General features: G+C 41.2%; 1 protein-coding gene across 5 annotated transcripts in view; it reads left to right on the top strand.

The window, feature by feature from the left end:
- ALG9 (ALG9 alpha-1,2-mannosyltransferase) overlaps positions 1-26320 on the top strand; it is a 96779-nt gene that overhangs the window by 65600 nt on the left and 4859 nt on the right. For all 5 annotated transcript variants that reach the window (XM_068554240.1, XM_068554237.1, XM_068554238.1 and 2 more), the window contains one exon: positions 5287-5417. In XM_068554240.1, coding sequence (XP_068410341.1) covers positions 5287-5417 — 131 coding nt within the window. The remainder of the gene's footprint in view (positions 1-5286; positions 5418-26320) is intronic.

Raw genomic sequence — 26320 nt, 5'->3', positions numbered from 1 at the left:
CAGATTCTCAACCACTGCGCCACCAGGGAAGCCCCGACCAAGTTGTTTTTATACACACTTTTTCAAACATTCAATTGTGTATAACCCATAAGCCTAAATGTGCACAAAACATAAATGTACAGTAAATTAATAATAATTAATAATAATAGAACAAATACCTGTGTAATCATCCCAGGTCAAATACTAGAACATTACCAGCACCCAGAAACTTCCCCCAATTCCTTTTGATCACTACCCAGTTCCCCCTTCAGGAGTCTCCTGACTTTTATGGTAATAATCTCCTTGCTTTTCTCTTTAGATTTACCACTTTTATATGCATTCCTAAACAACATAAATTAGTTTTGCCTATTTTTGAACTTCATATACATGGAATCATATTGCATTTTTATGTGTCTTGATTCTTTTACTTAATGTTTTGTTTGTAATTACACGTTGTTGAATATAGCTGTAGTTTGTTCTCTTTTATTACAGTAGAGTATTTCATTGTATGACTATATTATTTTACTTTTGATAGTTGTTTGGTTCTTTCCAGTCTGGGCCAGCTGTAAATAATGCCACTTTGAGCATTCTTTTTTTAAAAATAAATTTATTTATTTATTTATTTTGGGCTGCATTTGGTCTTCGTTGCTGCACATGGGCTTTTTCTAGTTGCGGTGAGCAGGGGCTACTCTTCATTGTGGTGTGCAGGTTTCTCATTGCGGTGGCTTCTCTTGTTGAGGAGCATGGGCTCTAGGTGAGCAGGCTTCAGTAGCTGTGGCACACGGGCTCAGCAGTTGTGGCTCGCGGGCTCTAGAGTGTAGGCTTAGTAGTTGTGGCTCACGGGCTTAGCTGCTCCGCGGCATGTGGGATCTTCCCAGACCAGGGATCAAACCCATGTCCCCTGCATTGGCAGGCGGATTGTTAACCACTGTGACACCAGGGAAGTCCCCACTTTGAACATTCTTGAACTTGTCTTTTGGTGCATGCATTCCCGTTGGATATACATTACCTTGAACCATGTGAAATTACCTTTTTTTTTTCCTGCGCCGTGCAACTTGCGAATTCTTAGTTCCCTGACCAGGGATCGAACCTGTGCCCCCTGCAGTGGAAGCGCAGAGTCCTAACCACTGGACTGCCAGGGAAGTCCCTGAAAGTACCATTTTTATGGATCAGTCACATATTAACGATTCCATATGGTTCAATGTAATACCTAGGGGTAGAATTGTTGGATCATAAGAATTACATATGTTCAGTTTTAATAGATTCTGCCAAATAGTTTTCTAAAAATCTTGTACCAACTTAATCTCCCGCCAGCAATGTATAAGAATTGTTCCACATTCTGGCCTACATTTGGTATTGTAATTTTTCATTGTAATTTTGATTTGCATTTCCTTGGTTACTCATGAGGTTGAGTACTGTTTCATTTGTTTTTGGCTGTTTAGATTTCTTCTTATGAAGTACCTATTCAAGTCATTTGCCTGTTTTTCTGTTGAATGGTCCATTTTTGTCTTACTGATCAGCAGGTGTTCTTTATATATTCTAGATATGAATACTTGATTGTTAATGTGTCACATGTATCTTCTTCCATTCTGTGGCTCACCTCTTTACTCTCTTATTGGTGTCTTTGATGAACGGATATTCCCAATTTTAATGTAGTCAAATTTATTCATCATTTCTTTTATAGTTAATACTTTTTGCGTTTGTCTAAAATGACTTTTGCCATACATAAGATTTTGACGATAGTCTGCCATATTATCTTCCAAGAGCTTTGTTTTTCACATTTAGTTCTGTAATCCATCTGAAGTTGATTTTTTTTATGTTATCAATTTTTTTATTGAAGGATAGTTGATTTACAACATTGTATTAATTTCTGCTATACAGCAAAGTGATTCAGTTATATAGATATAGATATAGATATATACACACATATTCTTTTTTATATTCTTTTCCACTATGGTTTACCATGGGATATTGAATATAGTTCTTTGTGCTATATAGTAGGACCTTGTTGTTGTGTACAGAGGTCCTATTTCATTTTTCCCCCAATGGATATCCAGTTGTCCCAGCACCAATTAGTGAAGAGATATACTCTCACCACTGCTCTGAGGTGTCACTTCTGTCATAGATCAGGGTCCATATGTGCCTGTATCTGTTCCAGGCTCTGTTCTGTTCAGTGGTCTGTTCTATTCCTGCACTAATAGCTCACTGTCTTAATTACTATAACTTTATAGTAAGTAAGTCCCCACCTTGTTCTTTTCTAAGAGTGCCTTGGCTATCCTTGTCCTTTTGCATTTCCATATACATTTTAGACTCAGCTTGTCAAGTTTCATCAAAAAAGTCTGTTGGCATTTTTATTGAGATTGCATTTAATCTATCAATTTATTTAGAATTTACATCTTTATAATAGTGAGTCTTAAATCTAGAAATAAGGTTTATCTCTCCATTTAATAAGGTCTACTTTATTGTTTATCAAAAAATTTTTTGAGGTAAAATTCATCATTTCAACAATATTTTATCATCAGATTTACCATTTTATTCATTTTTAGGTATACACTTCAGTTGCGTTAAGAACAGTCACACTGTTGTGCAACCATCACCACTCTCTATCTCCAGAACTTTTTCAGTGGCTTTCAGTACATTCATAATGTTATACAACCACCAGCACTATCTAATTTCAGAGCATTTCATCATCCCCCCCACCCCCCCCAAAGTAACCCGTATGCATTAAGTTGTCACTCCTCCAATCCTTAGCAACCACTAATCTGCTTTCTGTCTTCATGGATCTGCCTGTACTGGACATTTCATGTAACTGGAGTCACACAAAATATGGTCTTTTGTGTCTCATTTCTTTCACTCAGCATAATGTTTTCAAGGCTCATCTTTGTTGTAGTATGTACCCTTTTTAAGACTGAATAATATTCCATTGCATGTATATACCACATTTTGATTATATGAATATACCACATTATAAATTCATCAGTTGATAGACACTAGTCAATAAAATTCTATAATTCTTTATAGAGGACTTGCCCATATTTCGTTAGATTTATTCCAAGACACATGTTTTCAAATCCTTTTAAATGATATTTTTATAATGTAATTTGAAAATACATAATTTTTTAAAATGTAATTTAATATGTTGTTTACTGCTGTTATATAGGAACATATGATGTTAATTTTACATTCTATAAATAGTTTAAAGTTTGATAAACTCTCTTAATCCCCAAAATTTATGCTGATTCTTTTGGATTTTATATTTATCAATCATATCATTGTGATGAATGAAGGACTTTTGTTTCTTTTCATTTCTTCTGCCATTTGTTTCTTCCTCGTATCTTACCCTGCTGACTAGAACCTCTAGTACAGTGTTGAATAGAGTAATGATAATAAGCAGCCTTGACTTATTCCTGATTCCAAAGGAAAAGCTTTCAACCCTTCACTGTTAAATGTGAGATTTGCTATATTTCTATTCATATTTCAAATGATTTTTACTTAGCTGAAACCTGGCATTCTAGGACAAATCATTTTTGGTTTTAATTTTTAAGAAACATTTAAATGAGCTCCTGAGAGTACTTCCCCTCTGATTTGGTCATTTTTGGCAGTCTTGATGTATGACTTTGGAAGTCACACTGACCTGAGTCCAAATATAGCTCTACTATAAACTCATGTGATTTTGGTTAGGATTATAAATCCTTTTAGGGCAAGAACTGCATGCTATTTATTTAATTCTGTATCATTAGCTTTAACTTATTAATGCCTAGTACATTGTAGGGGCTTAATATAGATCTTGAAAAAAATGAAGTTATATAATTTGTCTCTGAGTCTTGGCTTCCTCATTAATAAAATAGGAATTAATAATCCCCTATAGGCCTTTATATAATGATTTAAAAAATAATATGTGTAACATAGTTGCATGTAAAAAAATGCAACTTTCCTTTGAGATTTACTTTTCTTTAGCTGACTACATTAGTAATTAAGAGGGTTCTGGGACCCAATTTCTAATACTGAGTGTTGGGGGTTTCTCCACAGTAACAGCAATTCTCAGACACCATCTGGGTGTCTTACAGCTCAACACAATTCTTACACTGTCTACTCAGAGATACCATCAGATTCCACAGGTTGAGGGCTCAGTCCTACAAGACTGCCCCCTCCCTTCTCCTGCCTACTTCAGACGCCAATCTCAAGCCCAGGTTGTTACCTGTTTCTGACTGCCTGGCTACAGATTGGAGCCATGACCCCCTCCTTGAACTTTAGGTGCTGGTTGTAAGTCCAGGTTGTTCCCTATACTTCTGACTGGATATAAAGCAGAGGTTCCCATGACCCTCTCCTTGTGTTTGATTAATTTGCTAGAGTGGCAAACACAGAGAAATATTTTACTTACTAGATTATTGGTTTATTATGGAAGGATATAATTCAGGAACAGCCAGTTGGAAGAGCTGAATAGGGCAAGGTATGGGGAAAGAGTGGGGATCTTCATGCCCTTTCCAGGTACAGAACTCTTCCCAAATCTCCACATGTTCACCAACCGGGAAGCTTTCTGAACTTGTCCTTTTAGGGTTTTATGGAGGCTTCATTACACAGGCATGATTGATTAAATCATTGGCCAATCTCCAGCCCCTCACCCCTCCCCCAGTGACTGAAAGGTCCAACCTTCTTTTCACATGCTTAGTTCAACTGGTGACCAGCACCCCCTCCCATCTTTACAGGATTTCCGAAAGTCACCTCATTAACATAAGCTCAGTTGCGGTTGAAAGGGGCTTTTTATGAATAACAAGACACCCCTTTCACCATTATGGCTTTGAAGGGATTTCAGGAACTGAGGACAAGAGACTGAATATTATAACAAAAGATGCTCCCATTGCTCTTATTGCTTAGGAAATTACAAGGGTATGGGGTGCTCTGAACCAGAAACCTTGGAAGAAGACCAAAAAAAAAAATTTATTATAAATCACAATATCACAGTAATGATTTCCATCTTTGGGTTTTTATTTAATCTCATAGAAACTTGTTTACTGTATTTTTTTGGGACTACCATTGATTTACAATATTGTGCTAGTTTCAGGTGCACAGCAAAGTGAACTTTGGCTGGGTGAGTGCATGTCTCACCCCTGCCCTCAGGAGCCTAAATAGCACCCCAACACCCAGCACTCTTAGCTGAGTGAAGAGAGCACTGGTAACATTTTCCGAGGGCTTAGATGTTTGTGCTTCTAAAACCATGTGGGAATTCTTAGGATTACAATTGATGTTTCTTACCCTGAAAGGACCTTTGCAATTACTCTTTGAAGAGTTGGCCTTTCTCTGTTGCAGATTGACATCAATAAATGCCATTATTTAGTGGATTTGGACACCGTGAGAGAAACACCCCGGGAGCCAAAATACTCATCCAATAGAGAAGAATGGATCAACTTGGCCTACAGACCATTCCTTGATGCATCTAGGTATGTGGGTTTAGTCCTAAGAAATGTACTAGGACTAGTAAGGGCAAAAATTGGAATCTGGGATTGAATAACTTCCAGTCCTGGGCTAACTCTAGTAGCCATTTAATTTTATTTTTATTTGGGCCCAAACATCTTCTATTCTTGTCCAGTTCCCTGAGAAATCTAAAAGAGTGCTCTTCTTTTCTAGGCATCAGAGTGCAAAGTATATTCTGGTATCATTCAAATAACAGAATCTAAACAGATAGATCCACTGAAGAAAACACAAATAAGTGTTCGACATTGATTATTTTTGGCAATCAACTTCAGCTTTCTTAACCAAGAGTTTTCTAATACTGTTAGGAAGATGGACTGTGTTCTTTAAGGAGCTAGAAGTTCATATCCATTAATTTTGGGCTCAAGGCTCAGTCAGAGGTGGGGCCAGGCCTTACTAGATCTTAAGTAGTGAGACCAAATAGACCAGGGCTTGGCTGGCTCTTCAGAAAGGCCTCAGAATTCATGATAAGAGGTTGAGTCAGGATGTCCAGGTGAAGGAGTGGGGGAGAGTTAGAAAGGTGTAGGTTGTCTGTGGGTAGAGGTCCAGGTAGACAGTTGAAGTTAAGGAGGTCCAGGGAGGCCTGGTGGGCAGAGCCCAGGATCCAGGAGATCAGGCAGAAACAAAAAGGTAGAGGACCAGGTCTTGAGAGGCAGGTTTGGGACTCAGAAACAGGGAAGAAAATATTTTCAGGAAGAGGGAGTGATTAGAACCTACTGTTAAATCAAGTCAGTTTGATTAATATAACAGCTGTTCATTGGATTTGGCAGCTGATAAAAGCAATTTTAGTGGAATGGTGGGGGCATAGGGACTTGAGAGATTAGAAGGGTCAAAGCAAAACTAACAGGGAGGAAGGAGGCAAGATGGCGGAGTAGAAGGACGTGAGCTTACGCCTTCTTATGGAAACACCAAAATCACAACTAACTGCTGAAAAACCACTGACAAAAAAAACACTGGAACCTACCAGAAAAGATAGCCTACATCCAAAGACACAGAAGAAGCCACAGCGAGATGGTAGGAGGGGCGCAATCGCAATAAAATCAAATCCCATACACGCTGGGTGGGCGACCCACAAACTGGAAAATAATTACACCACAGAAGTTCTCCCACAGGAGTGAAAGTTCTGAGCCCCCCATTGGGCTCCCCTGTCTCGGGGTCTGGCAACAGGAGGAGGAGCCCCCAGGTCTGACTTTGAAGGCCACTGGTGTTTGACCACAGGAATTCCACAGGACTGGTGGAAACAGAAACTTCACTCTTGGAGGGCACACACAGGGTGTCGTGTACACCAGGACCCAGGGAAAAAAGTGGTGACCTCATAAGAGACTGGGCCAGACTTACCTGCTGGGGTTGGAGGGTCCCCTGCAGAGGCAGGGGGCGGCTGTGGCTCACTGTGGGGACAGGGACAGTGGCGGCAGCAGCTCTGACAAGTGCTCATTGGCATGGGCCTTCTAGGAGGCTGCCATTTTCTCACCAAGACCTGACCCCACCCAACAGCCTGTAGGCTCCTGAGTGCTAGGATACCTCAGGCCAAACAACCAACAGGGTGGGAACACAGCTTCACCCATTAGCAGACAGGCTGCTTAAAGTCTTTTTTTTTTTTTAAAGATTTTTTTTTTTGATGTGGACCATTTTTAAAGTCTTTATTGAATTTGTTACAATATTGCTTCTGCTTTATGTTTTTTGGTTTTTTTGGCCCCGAGGTGGGATCTTAGCTCCCTGGCCAGGGATTGAACCTGCACCCCCTGCATTGGAAAGCGAAGTCTTAACCACTGGACCGCCAGGGAAGTCCCTTAAAGTCTTCCTGAATAAACAGCTGCCCGATAATAAACACACCTCCCAGACATGGCCCTGCCCACCAGAGGGACAAGACCCAGCACTACGCACCCAGTCCCTCCCACCAGGAAGACTGCACAAGCCTCTTAGACAGCCTCATCCACCAGGGGGCAGACAGCGGAAGCAAGAAGAAATACAGTGCTGCAGCCTGTGGAACAGAAACCACAATCACAGAAAGTTAGACAAAATGAGATGGCAGAGGAATGTGTCCCAGATGAAGGAACAAGATAAAACCCTAGAAGAACAACTAAGAAAAGTGGAGATAGGCAAGCTACCTGAAAAAGGATTCAGAGTAATGATAGTAAAGATGATCCAAGATCTTGGAAAAAGAATGGAGGCACAGATTGAGAAGATACAAGAAATGTTTAACAAAGACCTAGAAGAACTAAAGAACAAACAAACAGAGATGAACAATACAATAATTGAAATGAAAAATACACTAGAAGGAATCAGTGGCAGAGTAGCTGAGGCAGAAGAATAGATAAGTGACCTGGAAGAAAGAATGGTGGAAATCACTGCTGTGGAACAGAATAAAGAAAAAAGACAAAAGAAATGAAGACACTCTAAGAGACCTCTGGGACAACATTAAATGCACCAGCGTTTGCATTATAGGGGTCCCAGAAGGAGAAGAGAAAAAGAAAGGGTCTGAGAAAATATTTAAAGAGATAGTAGCTGAAAACTTTCCTAACATGGGAAAGGAAACAGTCATCCAAGTCCAGGAAGTGCAGAGAGTCCCAGGCAGGATAAACCCAAGGAGGAACACGCTGAGACATATATTAATCAAACTGACAAAAATTAAAGACAAAGAGAAAATATTAAAAGCAACAAGGGAAAAGCAACAAATAACGCACAAGGGAACTCCCATAAGGTTATCAGCTGATTTCTCAGCAGAAACTCTGCAGGCCAGAAGGGAGTGGCACGATATGTTTAAAGTGATGAAAGGGAAGAAGCTACAACCAAGAATACTCTTCCCAGCAAGGCTTTCATTCAGATTCAGTGGAGAAATCAAAAGCTTTATAGACAAGCAAAAGCTAAGAGAATTCAGCACCACCAGACCAGCTTTACAACAAATGCTAGAGGAACTTCTCTAGGCGGAAAACAAAGGCCACAACTAGAAACAAGAAAATTACAAATGGAAAAGCTTACCGGTAAAGGCAAACATGCAGTAAAGAAATCATCTGCACACAAATATATCAAACCCAGCAGTTGTGAGGAGAGCACAAATGCAAGATATTGGAAATGCATTTGATATTAAAAGACCAGCAACTTAAAACAATCTTGTTTATATATACACTGCTATATCAAAACCTCATGGTAACCACAAACCAAAAATGTACAATGGATACACACACAAAAAAGAAAAAGGAATCCAAACACAACAATAAAGTTAGTCATCAAATCAGAAGAGAAGAGAACAAAAGAGGAAGGGAAGAAAAAAAGACCTACAAAAACAAATCCAAAACACTTAACAAAATGGCAATAAGAACATACATATCAATAATTACCTTAAATGTGAATGGATTAAATGGTCCAACCAAAAGACATAGACTGGCTGAATGGATACAAAAACAAGACCTGTATGTATGCTGTCTACAGGAGACCCACTTCAAATCATGGGACACATACCGAAAGTGAGAGGGTGGAAAAATGTATTCCATGCAAATGGAAATCAAAGGAAAGCTGGAGTAACAATATTCATATCAAAGCTGGAGACCCACTTCAAATCAGGGGACACATACTGAACGTGAGAGGATGGAAAAATGTATTCCATGAAAATGGAAATCAAAGGAAAGCTGGAGTAACAATATTCATATCAGACAAAGAACACTACATAATGATCAAGGGATCAGTCCAAAAAGAAGATATAACAATTGTAACTATATATGCTCCCAACATAGGAGCACCTCAATATATAAGGCAAATGCTAACAACATTAAAGGGAGAAATCGACAGTAACACAATAATAGTGGGGGACTTTAACACCCTACTTTCATCAATGGACCAGATGGATTTAATTGATATTTATAGAGCATCCATCCAAAAGCAGCAGAATACACATTCTTTTCAAGTGCACATGGAACATTCTCCAGGATTGATCACATGCTGGGCCATAAAGTGAGCCTTGGTAAATTTAAGAAAATTAAAATCATATCAAGCATCTTTTCTGACCAAACGCTATGAGATTAGAAATCAATGACAAGAAAAAACTGTAAAAAAACATGAACACTTGGAAGCTTAACAGTATACAGCCAATCCAACAGCCAGTGGATCACTGAAGAAATCAAAGAGGAAATCAAAAAATACCTAGATACAAATGAAAACGAAAGCACGACGATCCAAAAACCTATGGCACGTAGCAAAAGCAGTTCTAAGAGGGAAGTTTATAGCAATACAGTTTTACCTCAGGAAACAAGAAAAATCTCAAACAACGAAACCTTACAACCTAAAGCAGCTAGAGAAAGAAGAACAAACAAAACCCAAAGTTAGTAGAAAGAAAGAAATCATAAAGGTAAGAGCAGAAATAAATGAAATAGAGACAGAGAAAACAATAGAAAAGGTCAGTGATTGATCATGGCCTTAAGTGGGTAAGGAGGGAAGGGGGAGGGCACTGAGGGAGTGGAAGACCATGACAGGTGGTAGGATCATGGCCGGATATTCAAAAAATTGTCAGAATCAGGGCAGTAGTAGGAGAGAGCTTGAAATTCTCTTTCAAGCAGCAGTGAAGGTATGAAGTTCTCTGCATCACACATATTCTTTGGTGCCTGACTTGTTGTTTGACATAGTATTTGGGGGGCAGGTCGCTATTGTGCCTTCATTTTTGAGTTAAGAAAACTATGATGACGTGAGATCTGGGCCTGAAAGTATCTCCAGCCTTGGAGGGTCAGTAGATCCCAAACAACCTTCCTCTTAACAAAGGGAAACTTAGTGGTTCACAAATACTGACCAGCAGTACCTTGGTCACAGAATAAACTCTGTTTATAGCAAATGGGGCAAGGGAGTATTTTTGAGCGACATTTTTTTTCCTTTTGGTTTTGAAGGATTGAAGTGAGAAAGGTTCCTCATCTTCCCATTTCCGCTTTTGGTAGCACACAGGCACAGCAGCTGGTAGACAGGAACTGAGAGCCCATTCAAGGCAAAGAAGCCTGATGCTTGTATGCTTCTCAGTGGAGAACTGGAAATCTTTTGAGGGAAGAGCAGAAGGTGTTGGTCACCTTCCCATCTGCCTTGTGGTGAGCAGCGAGTGACCAGAGGTGACCCCACCGTCACACAGTGATGTGCTTGAGCATCACTCCTCCAGGGCCCGCTGTGTTCAGCGCTCTCCTCAGCCAGAGGGAGCAGTGGACACAGTGGGAGACCATGAAATATGAGGGCCTTTCCCAGGGATGCTCCTCGCCGCTCCTCCCTGAACATCCTGCTTCCCTAACAAGCTAGATTTTAAGGGCAGAAATACAGCATGACTGGCTCAGTTTGATAAACGTTTGTTGAGCATCTTCTACATGTAAGACTATGTAGACTGTGTGCAGGCGAGATGGCTGCCCTGGGAGTTTATAGTTTACCTGGGGAGGTACACCGTAGTTCAGAGAGGTGCTGTTGGGGCATCAGAGGGAGGGGTTAGTTCCAGGAGGCTAGGGTGAGAGGGACTAAGGAAGACTCCAAGAGGAGATGACATCTGAAGGTCACACTGGTGCTAGTATGGGAGGTGGATGAAGGGAGGGAACGTTGGAGGCATACAGACAAGTTGGGAGGCTATTCTGCTTGACTAGATGAGAGGTGATGAGGGAGTGAACTCAGCTAGAAAGGATGGATGGACTCAGGAGGCACATTTTTGCAGAGAAAGGTCAGGCCAAAGTTTAGATCCCAGAAGCCCGCAGCTTTCCCCAGTGACCTGTATCAAGCTTTTAAATTTTTTCCTTTGCTGTGCTAGCAGTGCAGTACTAATCATTTTATTGTTTGCTTTCTCTGGCTGGGCTGGTCCCTAACCAGAAGCTTTCACAAGTTGAGCAGCACTTGCTAGAGAGACGAGACCCTAAGCTTATCTCGTTGTACGTCCTGTTCTCCTGTGGGTCCCTGGTGCAGCTTCATTTCCCATTTGCCCACTGAGCACACCTCTAGTGTAGGTGGAGGGAAGGAGAAGGCTATTGGGGAACGCCTTCGCAGGTTTTCAATTTCCCATAAATTGTACTAATTTCCCCTAAACTGGCATTCTTTTCATGACCAAATGCTGAGAAAAAAAAGAAATCAGTTGGTTTAAGAACTGAAGAGGTACAGTTACTTGAAGGTATGCAAAGCATAGTGAAAAGAGGATGGGGTCAGAAGACATGTGCATTTAATCCTGGTTACTTGCTGGTGGTTCTTCTCTATTCCCAAATTTCCGTATCAGTAAAACAGAGATGATAATATTTTACATACTTTATGGGAATGTTGTAAGGATTAAATGAGAGCTGAAATATGAAAGTGTTTTTAAGTTCTAAAGTATTATATAAATGTCAGGCCTTCCAATTAATTAGCAGGCTGCCTGAAGTTCCAAAGTTATGCTGATTTTCTTTACATTTCTCTTCCTCAGCATTTCCTAGTATATACTGACCTAACTGCAAAAACAGCAGGATCCTACAGCCCCATCTGCCAGAGCAATTTGTAACTGTCAGCATTGTGACATCTCCTGTTGCTGACTTCGGGCAAGTTGGACTGTACTGTTAGAGGCTGTGTGCCTCAGAGATACCACTCTGAGGCGGTGCATATGAAAGGCTCTTGGGAGCTTGACCCTGGAATGCCTTTGAGCCTATTGAATGGGGCTGTTAATGTTTCCTCTGTCTTCTTGAAACAATGGTTTTTGTACTTTAGCAATTTATATAACAAGGAGAAAGAATGGTACTATCCACACGTAATAGTCAGTCACTCATGTCTTAGACCCTAGATCAGGTGGGGCTGCAGGCCTACCTGTTTATTATCTAGCTCTTCCTGAGGAAAGGAGGTTTTCATAAGCCTGTGACATACCACCACATGATCTTTTTAGAAATGTAAGCAGGTTAGTTTCTCAAATGTTGAAGCCCCTAAAATTTTTTTCCAGGTTTTTTTTTCATTTTATTGTGTTAATTAAATTAAATTAATTTTTATTGGAGTATAGTTGATTTACAATGTTGTGTTACTTTCTGCTGTACAGCAAAGTGAATCAGTTATATCCACTCCACTCTTTTTTAGATTCTATTCCCATACAGGTCATTACAGAGAGTATTGAGTAGAGTTACCTGTGCTATACAGTAGGTTCTTTTTTTTTTTTCTTTTTTTTTTTTTATGGCTGTGTTGGGTCTTCATTTCTGTGCGAGGGCTTTCTCTAGTTGTGGCAAGCGGGGGCCACTCTTCATCGCAGTGCGCCGGCCTCTCACTGTCGTGGCCTCTCTTGTTGCGGAGCACAGGCTCCAGACGCACAGGCTCAGTAATCGTGGCTCACGGGCCCAGTTGCTCCGCGGCATGTGGGATCTTCCCAGACCAGGGCTCGAACCCGTGTCCCGTGCATTGGCAGGCAGATTCTCAACCACTGCGCCACCAGGGAAGCCCCTTTTTTTTTTTTTTTTAAGCATCTTTATTGGAGTATAATTGCTTTACAATGTACAATGTTGTGTTAGTTTCTACTGTATAACAAAGTGAATCAGCTATACGTATGCATATTTCCCCATATCTCCTCCCTCATGCGCCTCCCTCCCACCTTGCCTATCCCACCCCTCTAAGGTGGTCACAAAGCACCGAGCTGATCTCCCTGTGCTATGCAGCTGCTTCCCACTAGCACCCTGAGGAAACCATAATCCAAAAACAGATATATACCACAGTGTTCATTGCAGCACTATTTACAGTAGCCAGGACATGGGAGCAACCCTGAGTGTCCATCGACAGATCAATGGATAAAGAAGATGTGGCACATATATACAATGGAATACTACTCAGCCATAAAAAGAAACGAAATTGAGTTACTTGTAGTGAGGTGGATGGACCTCGAGTCTGTCATACAGAGTGAAGTAAGTCTGAAAGAGAAAGACAAATACCATATGCTAACACGTATATATGGAATCAAAAAAAATGGTTCTGATGAACCTAGGGCCCAGACAGGAATAAAGATGCAGACATAGAGAATGGACTTGAGGACATGGGGTGGAGTAAGGGTAAGCTGGGACGAAGTGAGAGTAGCATTGACATATATACAGTACCAAATGTAAAGTAGGTTCTTATTAGTTATCTATTTTATATATAGTAGTGTATATATGTCAATCCTGAATCTCCCAATCCATCTCTCCACTACCCCCTTTCTCCCTTGGTAACCATAAGTTTGTTTTCTATATCTGTGTAAGTCCCTAAAATTTAAATCTGCTTTCTTTAGAGTTCACTTGGAGATCATTTTTTCTTTCTTCCTTTATCCATCTATCTGTCTATCTAAATGACATCCATCTAATCAGCAGATATTTTTTGAACACTGCCAGGAACTGTGATGGAGCTTAAGTATATGGTGGTGAACAGAACACACAAATTCCCTGTCCTCTTGTACCCTACAGTATAATGGGGAGGCTGGCATTAAACAAATAACCATACAGATCAATCTGGAATTACAACCGATGTTAAGTACTTTAAGAGAAGAGTACAGGGTGCTGGGAGAGAAGGAGTCAGCGGCAGGATGTCCCTGGAGTCTTCTTTTATGTCCTGAAGCCAGCTGGTTAAGCAGGTTTGGAAATCAGAAAATAGTTATTGAATAGCTATTATGTCCTTGTCACAGAGCTAGATTATTTAAGGGGTACAAGAGAAGCAATTAGACACAGATTTTTACCCTTGAATAATTTACAGCTTTTGTAGTTACATATACAAAAACACCTTGAAAGACCATAGATGGTGCCAGGTTGTGTGCTAGAACTGTGGAGGTTAGAGTGTACTAACCTCCTGTAGCCTGTGAAGGCTTCCTGAAGGAGGTGGTGCTTGAGCTGAGGCTTAAAGGAAAAAGAGGATTTGTACCAGTGATAAGAGAGGGTAGAATCACGTCTGTAATTCAAGGAGAAGAAAGCATGAGCACAGGTGTAAAAATAAAAAGAAGCCTGTTGGATGAGGGGCCTGAGGGTCCATAAAGAAAAGTTTAGGGAATTCCCTGGTGGTCCAGTGGTTAGGACTCGGCGCTTTCGCTGCCATGGCCCAGGTTCGATCCCAGTTGGGGAACTAAGATCCCGCAAGCCACGAGGCATGGCCAAAAAAAAAAAAAGAAAAAAAGAAAAGTTTAATTTACCTCTTTGATTTAAATTTGCTTTTAGTTAAAGTGATCCATAATATATCATCCAAATCAGAACACTTTTAGAAGTGAAAGGGGCCCTGCCCTGGGCGAATTGAGATAGGTGGTCATCCTGTTGTAATGTGGCCAGGGTACAAGAGCTTATTCCAAAAAGCAGGATGGGAGAATGGAGCACATAGATGTAGTTCCTTTGCCCCACAGTCCATATTTACCATGTGGATTTGCCCATAGTTTACTTATTTGATAATCTGTGGACCTTTCTTGGTGCTGCAGCGTGGATTGGGTCTTAGCTCTCTGAAAGGGAAGTGATGAGTCTAGTTTGAAGACAGTACCAGCACATAAAAAAATTGTACTCTGAGTGTATGCCAGTGGAGACTCAACCCCCGGGGGAGGCAGCCTAAACCTATTAGGACAATATTGTGACTGGTGCAAATTTAGGAATTCTGTACACCTACGAATATGTGAAGAGGCGTGTTTTCTGTTGAACTTGTTGGAAGATAAGCAAGGCCCTTACTGTTGGACTATTGGAGAAGGACTCACAAATAGGGCTGAATGTTGTTAGCCCGTCTGGGAGAACAGCAGCCCAGATGCCCATCCACTCTTTTCCTGTTAGGCTTCTGCTCTGCTTTATCAAAGGACTGGAGACCCCAGATCCCATTAGTCTGAGAGAAGATCCAGGCATAAGATCTTGATAACCATCTTCTTGTCTCCCCTGGCGCGTAGCTGGTACCAGAGCTGCAGCTTCCTCTCCCTACGTTTGCTATGTCTGTGTCTGGCTAATATTATTAAGGTTTATCAAACTTCCCAGATATGGGGGCTAAACTAGTTGAAATATCACTTTTTAAACCAGACACATTTGTTACTCTGTGGACATCTCATACAACAAAGTTTCTAAAATGAGAGGATTTTTTTCTTTCTTTCTTTGAAGCATGGTATAATGGCTACTTGTGTAAAATAGCTGGACAAGTGGGTGGATGTAATGCTTACTTTGAGATTCCCCAGAGAGGAGTGAAGGGAGACTGTTGCAATAACTTGCCAGCTCAATGGTGGGTTCCTTTCTAAGTGTGGTGAGAATATTTGGCTGAGGGAGTCTGGTGGGAAATGCCTCTCCAGGATGTTGGAGTTGGCCTCCTGAGCAACAGAGCCTGTTTGTAGCTTTAGAAACAAATTGGGAGGCCCTGCCAGTGCTTTGCACAGCCACTTTCCACCCACTCTCTCCTCCTTCATTATAGGTCCCTTTTGTTTTGCTTGCTTTGCTTTCACCTTTGGTTTTTGGATTGTGATATTTTCTTCTTCCCCATTTTGGAGCATATTAGCCTCATCCAGCTGAATTTTAGGCTTTGCCTGACTAAGGCTGTGAGATAATTTGGGGAGACTTAAATAGGACAGGATTTCAAAGCCCTGCCAAATTCATGATTACAGGTAGATGCAAGCAAAGAGTTAGAACTTCACATCTTCAGCTAGTATGGTAGGAGAGGGGCCTTTTCTAGTCAGAGGATTTCTGTAGAGCAAGGTGGGGATTGTGGTGATAGCATCTGCAGCTTGTGTTCTTTCAGTGCCCAGCACAGGATTCTCATGGAGGTTTTTTTTACTGAGACTATTACTCTCCTTTTAACATCCGAGAAGAAGTGAATCCAGCAGCTGTGAGGCCTAAAGGGTACATGGCACCTGTATCCATTTTGGTTCTGTGTCGTAGTCTAGTTCATGGCAGCCATCGTGTCCCCAGCCCTAACCCCAGCGTAAGCAGAACAGTTTATTTCTGGAAGATAAGAAGACCACTGGAAAACCACTGTAAAGTGAAAATTAATTGGGAACTCTTGTTCCAGTTATTGCTGTGTAACAAATCATCCCAAACTTAATGGTATAAAAGGACAACAGTTATTTATTATTGTTTTCTCTCATGGGTCTGTGGACTGACTGGGCTCAGCTCGGCAGTTCTTCAGCTCCTCCGGATTCTTACACATTGGCCATCAGATGGTGGTGGGGACTGGAGGCATCGCAAAGGCTTTCCCACGTGTCTAGCCGTTGATGCTGGCTATTGGTTAGCTCTCAGCTGGGGCTGTTGGCCAAAACACCTACAAGTGGCTTCTCCATGTGGCCTGTGCTTCCTCTCGGAATGGTGGCTGGCTTTCAGGAGCTTGGGTCTCAAGAGCTATATAGTTTTTTATGACCTAGCCTTGGAATTCACACAGTATCACTCCCACATCATTCTGTTCACTGAAAGCAAGGCACTCCAATAGCCCATGTTCAAGGGGGAAAGGAATTAGACTTCCCGTATTGATGGGAGGGGTGTCAAAGGATTTATGGACATGTTTTAAAAACATCACAGCTCTTGATGCTGTTCTTCATCCAAATTAGATAATTTTTGGAAAAAAAAATTTTTTTTGAAGGAGATTTCTTGCAGAAGAGACCTATGGCGCCCAAAATAGTCCAGCAGGCTGTTTCCATCTGCGGCTTCTTGCTACCCAGGTAGAAAGGGAGACTACACCCCCTGGCAGAATTTGGCTTTAGGCCAACAGTTTGACATGCTTCAGATGGCATTCAGATCCTTTGGGTCCCTCCCAACCAGCGATTGAAGTGCTCTTGTCTTTTCCCTACACGTCAGTCACAGTGGTGCCCTCAGCTCCTTCATCTCTGCCAAGAGTACTGAGAAACTGTAAGGAAGAAGCGATCAGAGTTTCTGTACTTTTGTAATTCTTTATCACCTTGTTATTCTCTTATACTTTCTGTTTCTTTACCAGTTTGGGGGCTGTCCTTTTTTTCTTCTCCCCAGCTGCTCTCCTGAGACCCTTTGTCTGGCAGGACTACTACCTCAGGCTAGATTTGGCTTCAGAACACACTGGTGTTTTGCTCACTGTATTCTTCAACTGCTTAATCATTATCGTTTTGTTTTTCTGAAGCTCAGAGAGTCTGCTTTCCAACTTGTTGTCAAGTTAGTTCTCCAGAAAGAGACTGTCTGTTCTCCAGGTCCATGCTATAGAGCCTCTCAGGCTTGAAGAGTATATACATACAGTGTCTTAGAACTGCCACCACTTTTAGCTAGCTTAGACCAAGCAGCTGGCATCATCAGAGGTGCTTGTTCTAGGTTTCTCGTGAGTTAGAACAACATCTCTTGTTGAATCTCACAACTCCTAGCACATATTAGGGTCTCAGAAAATATTTATCAATTATTTGATGTATTTCATGCTCTTAAAACTGGATTTATGCCAAAGCAAGAAGGAAAAAAAAGGTGAAATAAGAATTTCTTCAGAAGTTTCTCATGCTCTTATTTGGTAAAATAAAGATTGTCGAGTAGCTGATTGGCTTCTATTTCCTGTCTCCTGGAATGCTCCTTCTTTGGACCCAGGTACCACCCCTTAAGGAAATCCAAAGGCTGTGTGGAGAGAGGAGCCCACATAAAGGAGGACTGAAGGCCTGTAGATCTAGCTGAACTTGCAGCCCATGGCTGGCCGTGAACATTCCAGCCAAAGCCCAGTGAAACAGAAAACCCATCAGTCAGCCACAGATTTGGGAGAAATAATAAATTGTTTTTTTTAAGCTAAAAAAGAAGAGAAAAGATTGTTGAGTTATTTTAAAGTATGCTCATTATTTCCTGTCTCTAAAACTTGCCAGAATCATCCACCTGTCGTGACCTCCAGTGCTACTTACTGCCTGTCCAGAGAAGTAGCTCAAATGAGGGTCCAAAGAGTAGGGACAGAAACCTTCTTGAACACTGTTTAGTGTCTTCTCCACAGGAATGGTGGATGGAGCACGTAATCCCTTCACTCCTAAGTAGCTATCAGATGGAAAAAGGCTGGTCAAGAGCATTTCTCCATCAACCTTGGTGGGACTGAACGTCAGAAAATGACCGCTTGCTTAATACCAATTCTTTCTCAATTCCCGCATTCTGAATATTGGTGAAAGGTGACTGGTCAAGAGGTTATGCTGTTTATGTCAGATGATTGGCCAAGGCCACAAAGCAGTGAAATGATTCACTCCGTACACCAGTCTTGTGGTGATGTGATTTGTTTGTTCCTCAGCAGACTTCCAAGTCATGACATAGTGTGGATCTTTGGAGGTTGCTACCAAAGAGTCAAAACTGTGAATGTATTCATTGAATGCTCAGGGTCTGTGGACATGCCCACTGAAAACAGTGTCATTCTGATCACACGGGTAATGATGATTTAGTAAATTTTGTGGAAACTGAAACCTGGAGAGGTTTCTTTCTTTCTTTCTTTTTTCTTTTTTTTGCTGTGTTGGGTCTTCGTTGCTGTGTGTGGGCTTCTCATCGCGGTGGCTCCTCTTTTTTTTTTTTTTTAATTTTTATTTATTTATTTATTTTTGGCTGTGTTGGGTCTTCATTTCTGCGCGAGGGCTCTCTCTAGTTGCGGCAAGCGGGGGCCACTCTTCACCGCGGTGCGCTGGCCTCTCACTGTCGCGGCCTCCCTTGTTGCGGAGCACAGGCTCCAGACGCGCAGGCTCAGTAGCTGTGGCTCACGGGCCTAGTTGCTCCGTGGTATGTGGGATCTTCCCAGACCAGGGCTCGAACTCGTGTCCTCTGCATTAGCAGGCAGATTCTCAACCACTGCGCCACCAGGGAAGCCCGCGCGGTGGCTCCTCTTGTTGCAGAGCACAGGCTCTAGGCACCTGGGCTTCAGTAGTTGCGGCACGTGGGCCCTAGAGTGCGCAGGCTTCAGTAGTTGCAGCGTGTGGGCTTAGTTGTGGCACATGGGCTCTAGGGCACATGGGCTTCAGTAGTTGTGGCGCACGGGCTCAGTAGTTGTGGCTCACGGGCTCTAGAGCGCAGGCTCGGTAGTTGTGGCTCACGGGCTTAGTTGCTCCGCGGCATGTGGGATCCTCCCAGACCAGGGCTCAAACCGATGTCCCCTGCATTGCCAGGCGGATTCTCAACCACTGTGCCACCAGGGAAGTCCCTGGAGAGGTTTCTTGACCTTTTGCATTAATATTCTCTTTGCTAGGTAAGAAATGGGAGGGTGCAAGTAGTTCTGTGTTGCTGGGGCATAAAGTGAGAGGCTGGAGGGGAGGAAAACGAGGCAATAAAGGAAGTAGGAACCAGAAGATGATACGAAACATAGAGTGTGAGAGTAATCTGATCAGCTCCATGAAGCCCTAGCAAGGACTGAGAAATGCAGGTCTGCAGAAATGCTTTGTACGGCCAGCACGATGCTTTAAAATGGATTTGAATGCTTTTTTCCACTTTGTCAGAGTCTTCAGCATTCTCTGTGGTTTTGTCTCTTGTCTCTCCTCTCCCTGTTCCTTCAGTCACTGTCGGTTCCCCTGGCTACTATTTTACTGACATTTAGGCCATTTGTGTTGTACAGGTGTGTCCTACAGGTGTTTCTCACCTACTTTTACCAGATTTTGTTTTTTAAACCCTTGATATGTGAAGCCTCCCTCCCCGCCAAAAAAAGATTAAAACTTTTTGGGGAAAAAAATATATTCTCTTTGCTGATATGGATGCCCTCCGCATCTCACTTGTGCTCTAAGATCCCAATGGCCACTGCAGCTTCCCCCTCCCCACGCACACACTGAAGACTCCTACTTTGCTCTGCCCCATCTGATGACTTTAGGACTGAATTGGTTGAGAAGAGACGAGACAGAAGAGCTTCATATTATTTTTGATATTTCCTTTTCCTTGCAGAAGATGAATATTGCCAGAAGCGAGGGAGATAAACTAGATGCTCTGATTTAAGAGTCAGGGTGTAGTCATTCATTCATTCACAGGATATTTATTGAGCACTTTCTATGGCCCTGTTCTAAAAGCTGGAGTACAGCAGTTAGACAGGTAAAGTTCTGTCTTCAAGGGACTGATATTCTAGGGGAGAGTGAACATACAGCATGTAACTCCTGTGTCCATTTCTTTATTTTGGAGAAGTGATAAATGTCACCTCTGTCTTACTTACCATGAGAGTAATGTCTCTCACCCCATTTCCTATTAGAGAATATTAAAGACCAGCCACATTTTTGCTGCATATCAGCTTTTTGAGCAGTTCTTAAACGGCTTGATATGAGACTGAAGACTGACTGTGACTAGGATTAAGTCTTGAGGGAATTCTGAGATCCTCTTCAGAACTGATGATTTCTCTGAAAGGCCAGTTCTGTTCTGAGGCTTGTGGAAGTCTGTCACTGAACTGTGAACTAAGTGCAAGAGAGAACAAGAGACAAAGACAAAAAGAGAGGGAACTAGCTTTAAAAAGAAAGAGAACTGGCAGTGAGCTCAGACTACAGGTTTACACAGATAGTAATGTTTGAATGGATGGATGGATGGGTGGATGGGTGGATGGATGGATGGATGGATGGATGGATGGATGGATGGATGGATGGATGGATGGAGAGATAGAGAGATAGATAAAAATAAAAGAGAAAACCTGAGTACTCGGACGTTTTCTTTTTAAAACGAAAAATTGACCCAGCGTTTCCATTGTGTCTGTTGAACTGGTGACATCAGGGACTGGCAGCCAGTCTTCCACTGACGTCAGCAAGAGCAGATTGCAATCTCCACAGCGGAGTGCTCCCCAGCCCTGATAAGTAGGGCTGGTAATTGAATGAGAAAACATTCTGAGCGATCAGCTAATTATGCTGTTCAGGCAATGGCTTTGTTCACGTCTGTTTCATCCTTGAATTGCCTGAGTGACTTTCTCACTGGGAGGGGAAGTACTTCAGTGTCCACGATAGAGGCACATATTTTGCGTCTCCCTCAATTATGCTGCCTGTGCTTCCCTAGGGCAATACTTTGGCATTTCACGTTATTACAGACATTGTATGAGTTTTGATCGGCATTAGTTTTGTTCTAATTTGTGATTCAGTCTGATCTTTGTTTCCACGTGTCTGAATGTGTGCACATGCATGTTATTCCAATGCTCTTTTCTTTCACAAAGGCAAATAACCAATTTGATTTCCCTTCTTCCAGCAATCATACAATATAACAATTTGAAAGGCCCTAGTCATGCTTAACATATTAAAGCTACTGATGGGAAAGAAATTAATCTAGAACAGCAGCTATAGTATTAGAAATGAAGGATTCACGTCAACTTGGTCTTCTGGTTTAAAAAAAAAAAATCACAGAATCTTCCCGTCCCAGCTCAGAAGTGTATGTGTTGATTGTTTACTCACTTCATCCACTGGAAGAAATTAGTGGCTTTAGGTGTTAAAGATAGATAATGCTATTAAAAATCATAAGCAAAATCTGCAGGAGAAAAGAAGGTTCATCCTCTAGTAAGGATTTTTCCAGTACCAACCACTGATGATAAATTTTACTTAACTTCTCCTTACATTTAGTTCCCACCTCTTATATAGTTTTGTGTTCAGGCTTAACTAGAAATGCCTCCTTGCTTCCTGAACACATTGTCTAGAATTTGATGCCGAATTTCTTACGCTTGTACACTGAGGAAGCATGGGAGAATCCCAGTGCTTCTTGGGTCTCTTGGGACAAACACCTGCTTGTCCTTAGCAAGATGGTTATTGCAAACCACACATTCAGTGGGACTTTGAAATCCTCATTGAGACTAGGAAAGAACTTGTAATTTTGAGGAACTTGAAAGGAGGCTGGTGTGGTGAGAGTGTGGTGGGCAAGGAAGAAAATGGCACAAGGTGAGGTGAGACAGGTAAGTGAGGGCTAGATCTCCTACGGCTTTGTAGATCGTTAGAGTTTGGAATTTATTCAAGCCATTCTCCAGTTGTTGCTGAGTGGACAGAGCATTTAACCTGAGTTGCCTATAGATTTGGTTATGGATGGGCAAGTTGCTTTTTTCTGCCTAGTGTACCTTGGAATGTTGGATGGACAAAATGGAATAATGTATAGTAAATGCTTCTTCCACACCTATGCAACCCTCAGTGTTTGTTCTCTCTTCTGAATATGTGTATTAGCACTTTGAACTTCTGTATCAGCTATTTAGTATTTAGTGTATGCTACATTATGGTTACGTCGTTCATATTCTGTTTCTTCCAACTATAGATTATTAGCTCTTTGAGAACAGAGGCTTCAGGGCTAGCACACAAAGCTCTACACATAGTAAGCACATAGGGGTTTTTTTGTTTGTTCATTTTAAGGATTTGAGGTTTCCTGTATTTAAAACTTTGTCTACTGGTTTTGTTTTTTTTTTTTAATTTTTATTTATTTATTTATTTAGTTTTGGCTGTGTTGGGTCTTCGTTTCTGTGCAAGGGCTTTCTCTAGTTGCGGCAAGTGGGGGCCACTCTTCATCGCGGTGCACGGGCCTCTATCGCGGCGTCTCTTGTTGCGGAGCACAGGCTCCAGACGCGCAGGCTCAGTAGTTGTGGCTCACAGGCCTAATTGCTCCACAGCACGTGGGATCTTTCCAGACCAGGGCTCGAACCCATGTCCCCTGCATTGGCAGGCAGATTCTCAACCACTGCGCCACCAGGGAAGCCCTGTTTTTTTTTTTTTTTTAGTAAATGTACCAGGGAAGCCCTGTTTTTTTTTTTTTTTTTAGTAAATGTATTTATTTATTTTTTTATTTTTGGCTGCGTTGGGTCTTCGTTGCTACACGCGGGCTTTCTCTAGTTGCAGTGAGCGGGGGCTACTCTTCTTTGCGGTGCGCGGGCTTCTCATTGTGGTGGCTTCTCTTGTTGCGGAGCACGGGGTCTAGGTGCATGGACTTCAGTAGTTGTGGCACACGGGCTTCAGTAGTTGTGACTCGCAGGCTGTAGAGCACAGGCTGAGTAGTTGTGGCGCACGGGCTTAGTTGCTCCGCGGCACGTGGGATCTTCCCGGACCAGGGCCCAAACCCGTGTCCCCTGCATTGGCCGGCATATTCTTAACCACTGTGCCACCAGGGAAGTTCCTGTCTACTGGTTTTTAAAAATTATTACAAGTAATATATTTCATGTACTTTTGTATATGTTTGAAATTTTCTATTGTAACAAATGGAAAACAAAGTAGGTTGTTAAAAAAAAGCAATATGGTGCAAAGTACAAAATAAAAGTCATCTGCTATATCATAGGGACTGCATAATTTTTGTTTTAATTGGTATTGTTAAAATTGCCTTTCCAAATGGCTCTTTCAGGTTTCCACTTTTACTGGCAATATCAGTTTCCTAATTTCTCGCCGGTGTTTGATACTGTCAGACTTTTCAACTTTTGCAAACCTGATTATTGAAAAATTGTATCTAGATTTACATTTCCCCAATTACTAGTAAAATTGGACATTATTTCATATGGTTATTGGCCATTTACATTTCTTTTCTCTGTTTATGTCCTTTGTCATTTTTTCCTTTTGAGTTGTTTGTCTTAGTGAATGCAGGAATACTTTATATATTCTAGGTACTCTTCCTCTGTTAATTGTATGGTAAATATTTTGTCCCAATCTCTTTTATTTTTTTACCTTTGTTTCAGCTTGCCTTTTGCATTCAACAGTAAAGCATAGTGGCCCTTCTTCCATTTTAGGGAGGTCAGTATTTTTGATGATGATTATGTCCCATGTATAGCCCAAGATAGTTTTCTGAAATGATCTTTTAGATTGAACTCCTTGGCATGACCTATCAGCCTAAAAATAGTCATCACCATTTGCTGTCTTGGCCCAATAGACCCCTTTTGTTTTCATATATTTTAGTTATTTTAAAAATAACTTATAAGAATAATGAAAGGATAGTTAAAAAAACTTCATTTGAAATTTTAATAATAACATAAATGTAGCAACCCCAATCTTTATTCCATATTCTCCTGGTTTTGAATATACACACCTGAAATGGGCACCTCTGAACTCAACTAACTACTCATCAACTGTCATGCATGAACCTGGAATATATACATCTTGAAAATACTGGTTCCAGACTTCAGATACATCTCTAATAGGTTCTAGCTTGTTACTTCTGGTTCTTCCTGCATTTGTATTATCAAAATGCAAAACTTGAAGAATTTTTGGAAACCTTAAATGGCTCATAATTTTGTTGAAGAGAAGACAAGTATCTTCTTTGCTCCATAATTTAAACACTTTCATCTTTAGATTTATAAACATCAATCAAAATGATCGATCAATTTTTTGAATTTTTTATTTCTTTATCTGTATCCTTCTAGTCACTTTTGTATATTAACCTGCCCTCAGCATTTGTCCCCTCATGAACTGTATCAAATAGAATTTGGCACACAGACCCCATAAAAGATAAAAGAATGTAGTCATATGCCCTTTTAGCATAACAGGATAGTCCAAGTTCTTGTTGCAAAATATTGCATGATGAAGTCGTAGGGGAGCAAAACTTTTCCTTCTACCCTTCTAGGTTCTTTTGGTTGGCCTAATAATCAAATTGATGTAAGATAGATTTACAAGAGAAAAACCAATTTAATTTCATATGTACAGGAGCCCCATAAAAATAAGAGACCCAAAGACAAGCCTCAGGCAGTTGAGGCTTATATGCCATCCTGAGCTAAGGAACAGGATAGAGGCCTGGGGCTTTGGAGGGGAGGAGGGTCATTCACAGGACAGTAAGAAGGGCAGATGTTTTCCCTGCCACACAGATATGTCATTCAGATAAAAAATTATCTCTGGTAATACCTCTCTCTCTGAGCCAGCTTCCCTATCTAGATTCTTTTAGGTAGTTAAGGGGGAGGGAGAAAGTTCTTCCTGTGTCTCTTGGGCCTTATCTTAACTCAAAATAATCTGCATGCTAAAGCTGTACGCTTTGGGGAGGCTCATTCTGAATCCCTCCAAAGTCCTTCCTGTTGAATGACTAACTGAATGAGAACACCTATTTCCTTTTTGTTCTTAGAAATATACTGTTCACTCATCATTTCTTGAGTTAGAAAATTTGTCTAGTATGTGGTCATCTAAAGACTCATAGTCTGAAATTTTGCCTTTTTGATAAATGTTACCATCATCATTAGAGTCTTAAGTGCTGCTCTTTGTCTCTTTGCATTCATCTTCTGATTTGTCTGATTGTGAAATGTCTTCCTCTGTCAATTTTCTTCTCATTGGCATTATGGACAGAAAATTTTAAAATTCTGAACTCTCAGCTGTGCTCAATTAAAGCTAAGTGCAGACTACAAAGACAGTGTCTCAAGTCTTTTGTACCTTATTGAAAGAGGACGCATACTTTGGACAGTGCAGTGAGAAAATTGAAGGATAATGTAATTGAATCACTTTTGCATCATCCTTTTTGGGGATTTCATCACTCTTCCTTTCTCTTATCATTTGTCTTTTTTTAAAAGCATAGTTGTAAATAATCCAAGATGTAGGAAAAAAAAAAAGACCACTAAGATTCAATAATACAGCTTAAATTTATAAAAGCTTGTGCTGGACCCATATGGTAGTTACAAGATAGAATGAGTTGTACTGTATTTTTGATAATAAGTATAATTTCCCTTTGTTGTTCGGAAGACTCTAAGAAGAATAAAATTATGAAATAACAATCCTCCCAAGTAGTAAGGAATAGTTCCAAAAAGAAAGTAAAATTGGGCCCAATGGACCTAACGTTATACCAAGGACTGAGTTGACCGGAAATATATACTGACTGTATTAGTGAAGCTTTTAGTGTGGAGTCAACTGGAATGTTTAATTCGGTTTAGCCTTTCTTTACTACACTGAAGCCTGCAGGAGTTTGCTCCAGCTTACAACTTTCTGTTCTGACCTTCCCCTTATCTGTGCAGCACGGACAGAAAGAATAAATTAACTTCTTTTTGACTGAGGTAGGTGCTTCCTCCTCCTGTTCATTCTGTTTGCAGGAGCCCTGCTTTATCTCGTGTGTCTCTCTTCTAAGCCTCTTTTCTCTATCAGAGCCCTTGAGCTGTTAGCTGTTGAAGTGAAGTGCATCTCTGTTGAGCACAG

The sequence above is a fragment of the Eschrichtius robustus genome, chromosome 11 (genome assembly GCF_028021215.1).
Source record: "Eschrichtius robustus isolate mEscRob2 chromosome 11, mEscRob2.pri, whole genome shotgun sequence".
NCBI classification, from domain to species: domain Eukaryota; kingdom Metazoa; phylum Chordata; class Mammalia; order Artiodactyla; family Eschrichtiidae; genus Eschrichtius; species Eschrichtius robustus.
The sequence above is the reverse complement of the archived record's forward strand: the minus strand, read 5'-3'. Positions and strand labels throughout refer to the sequence as shown.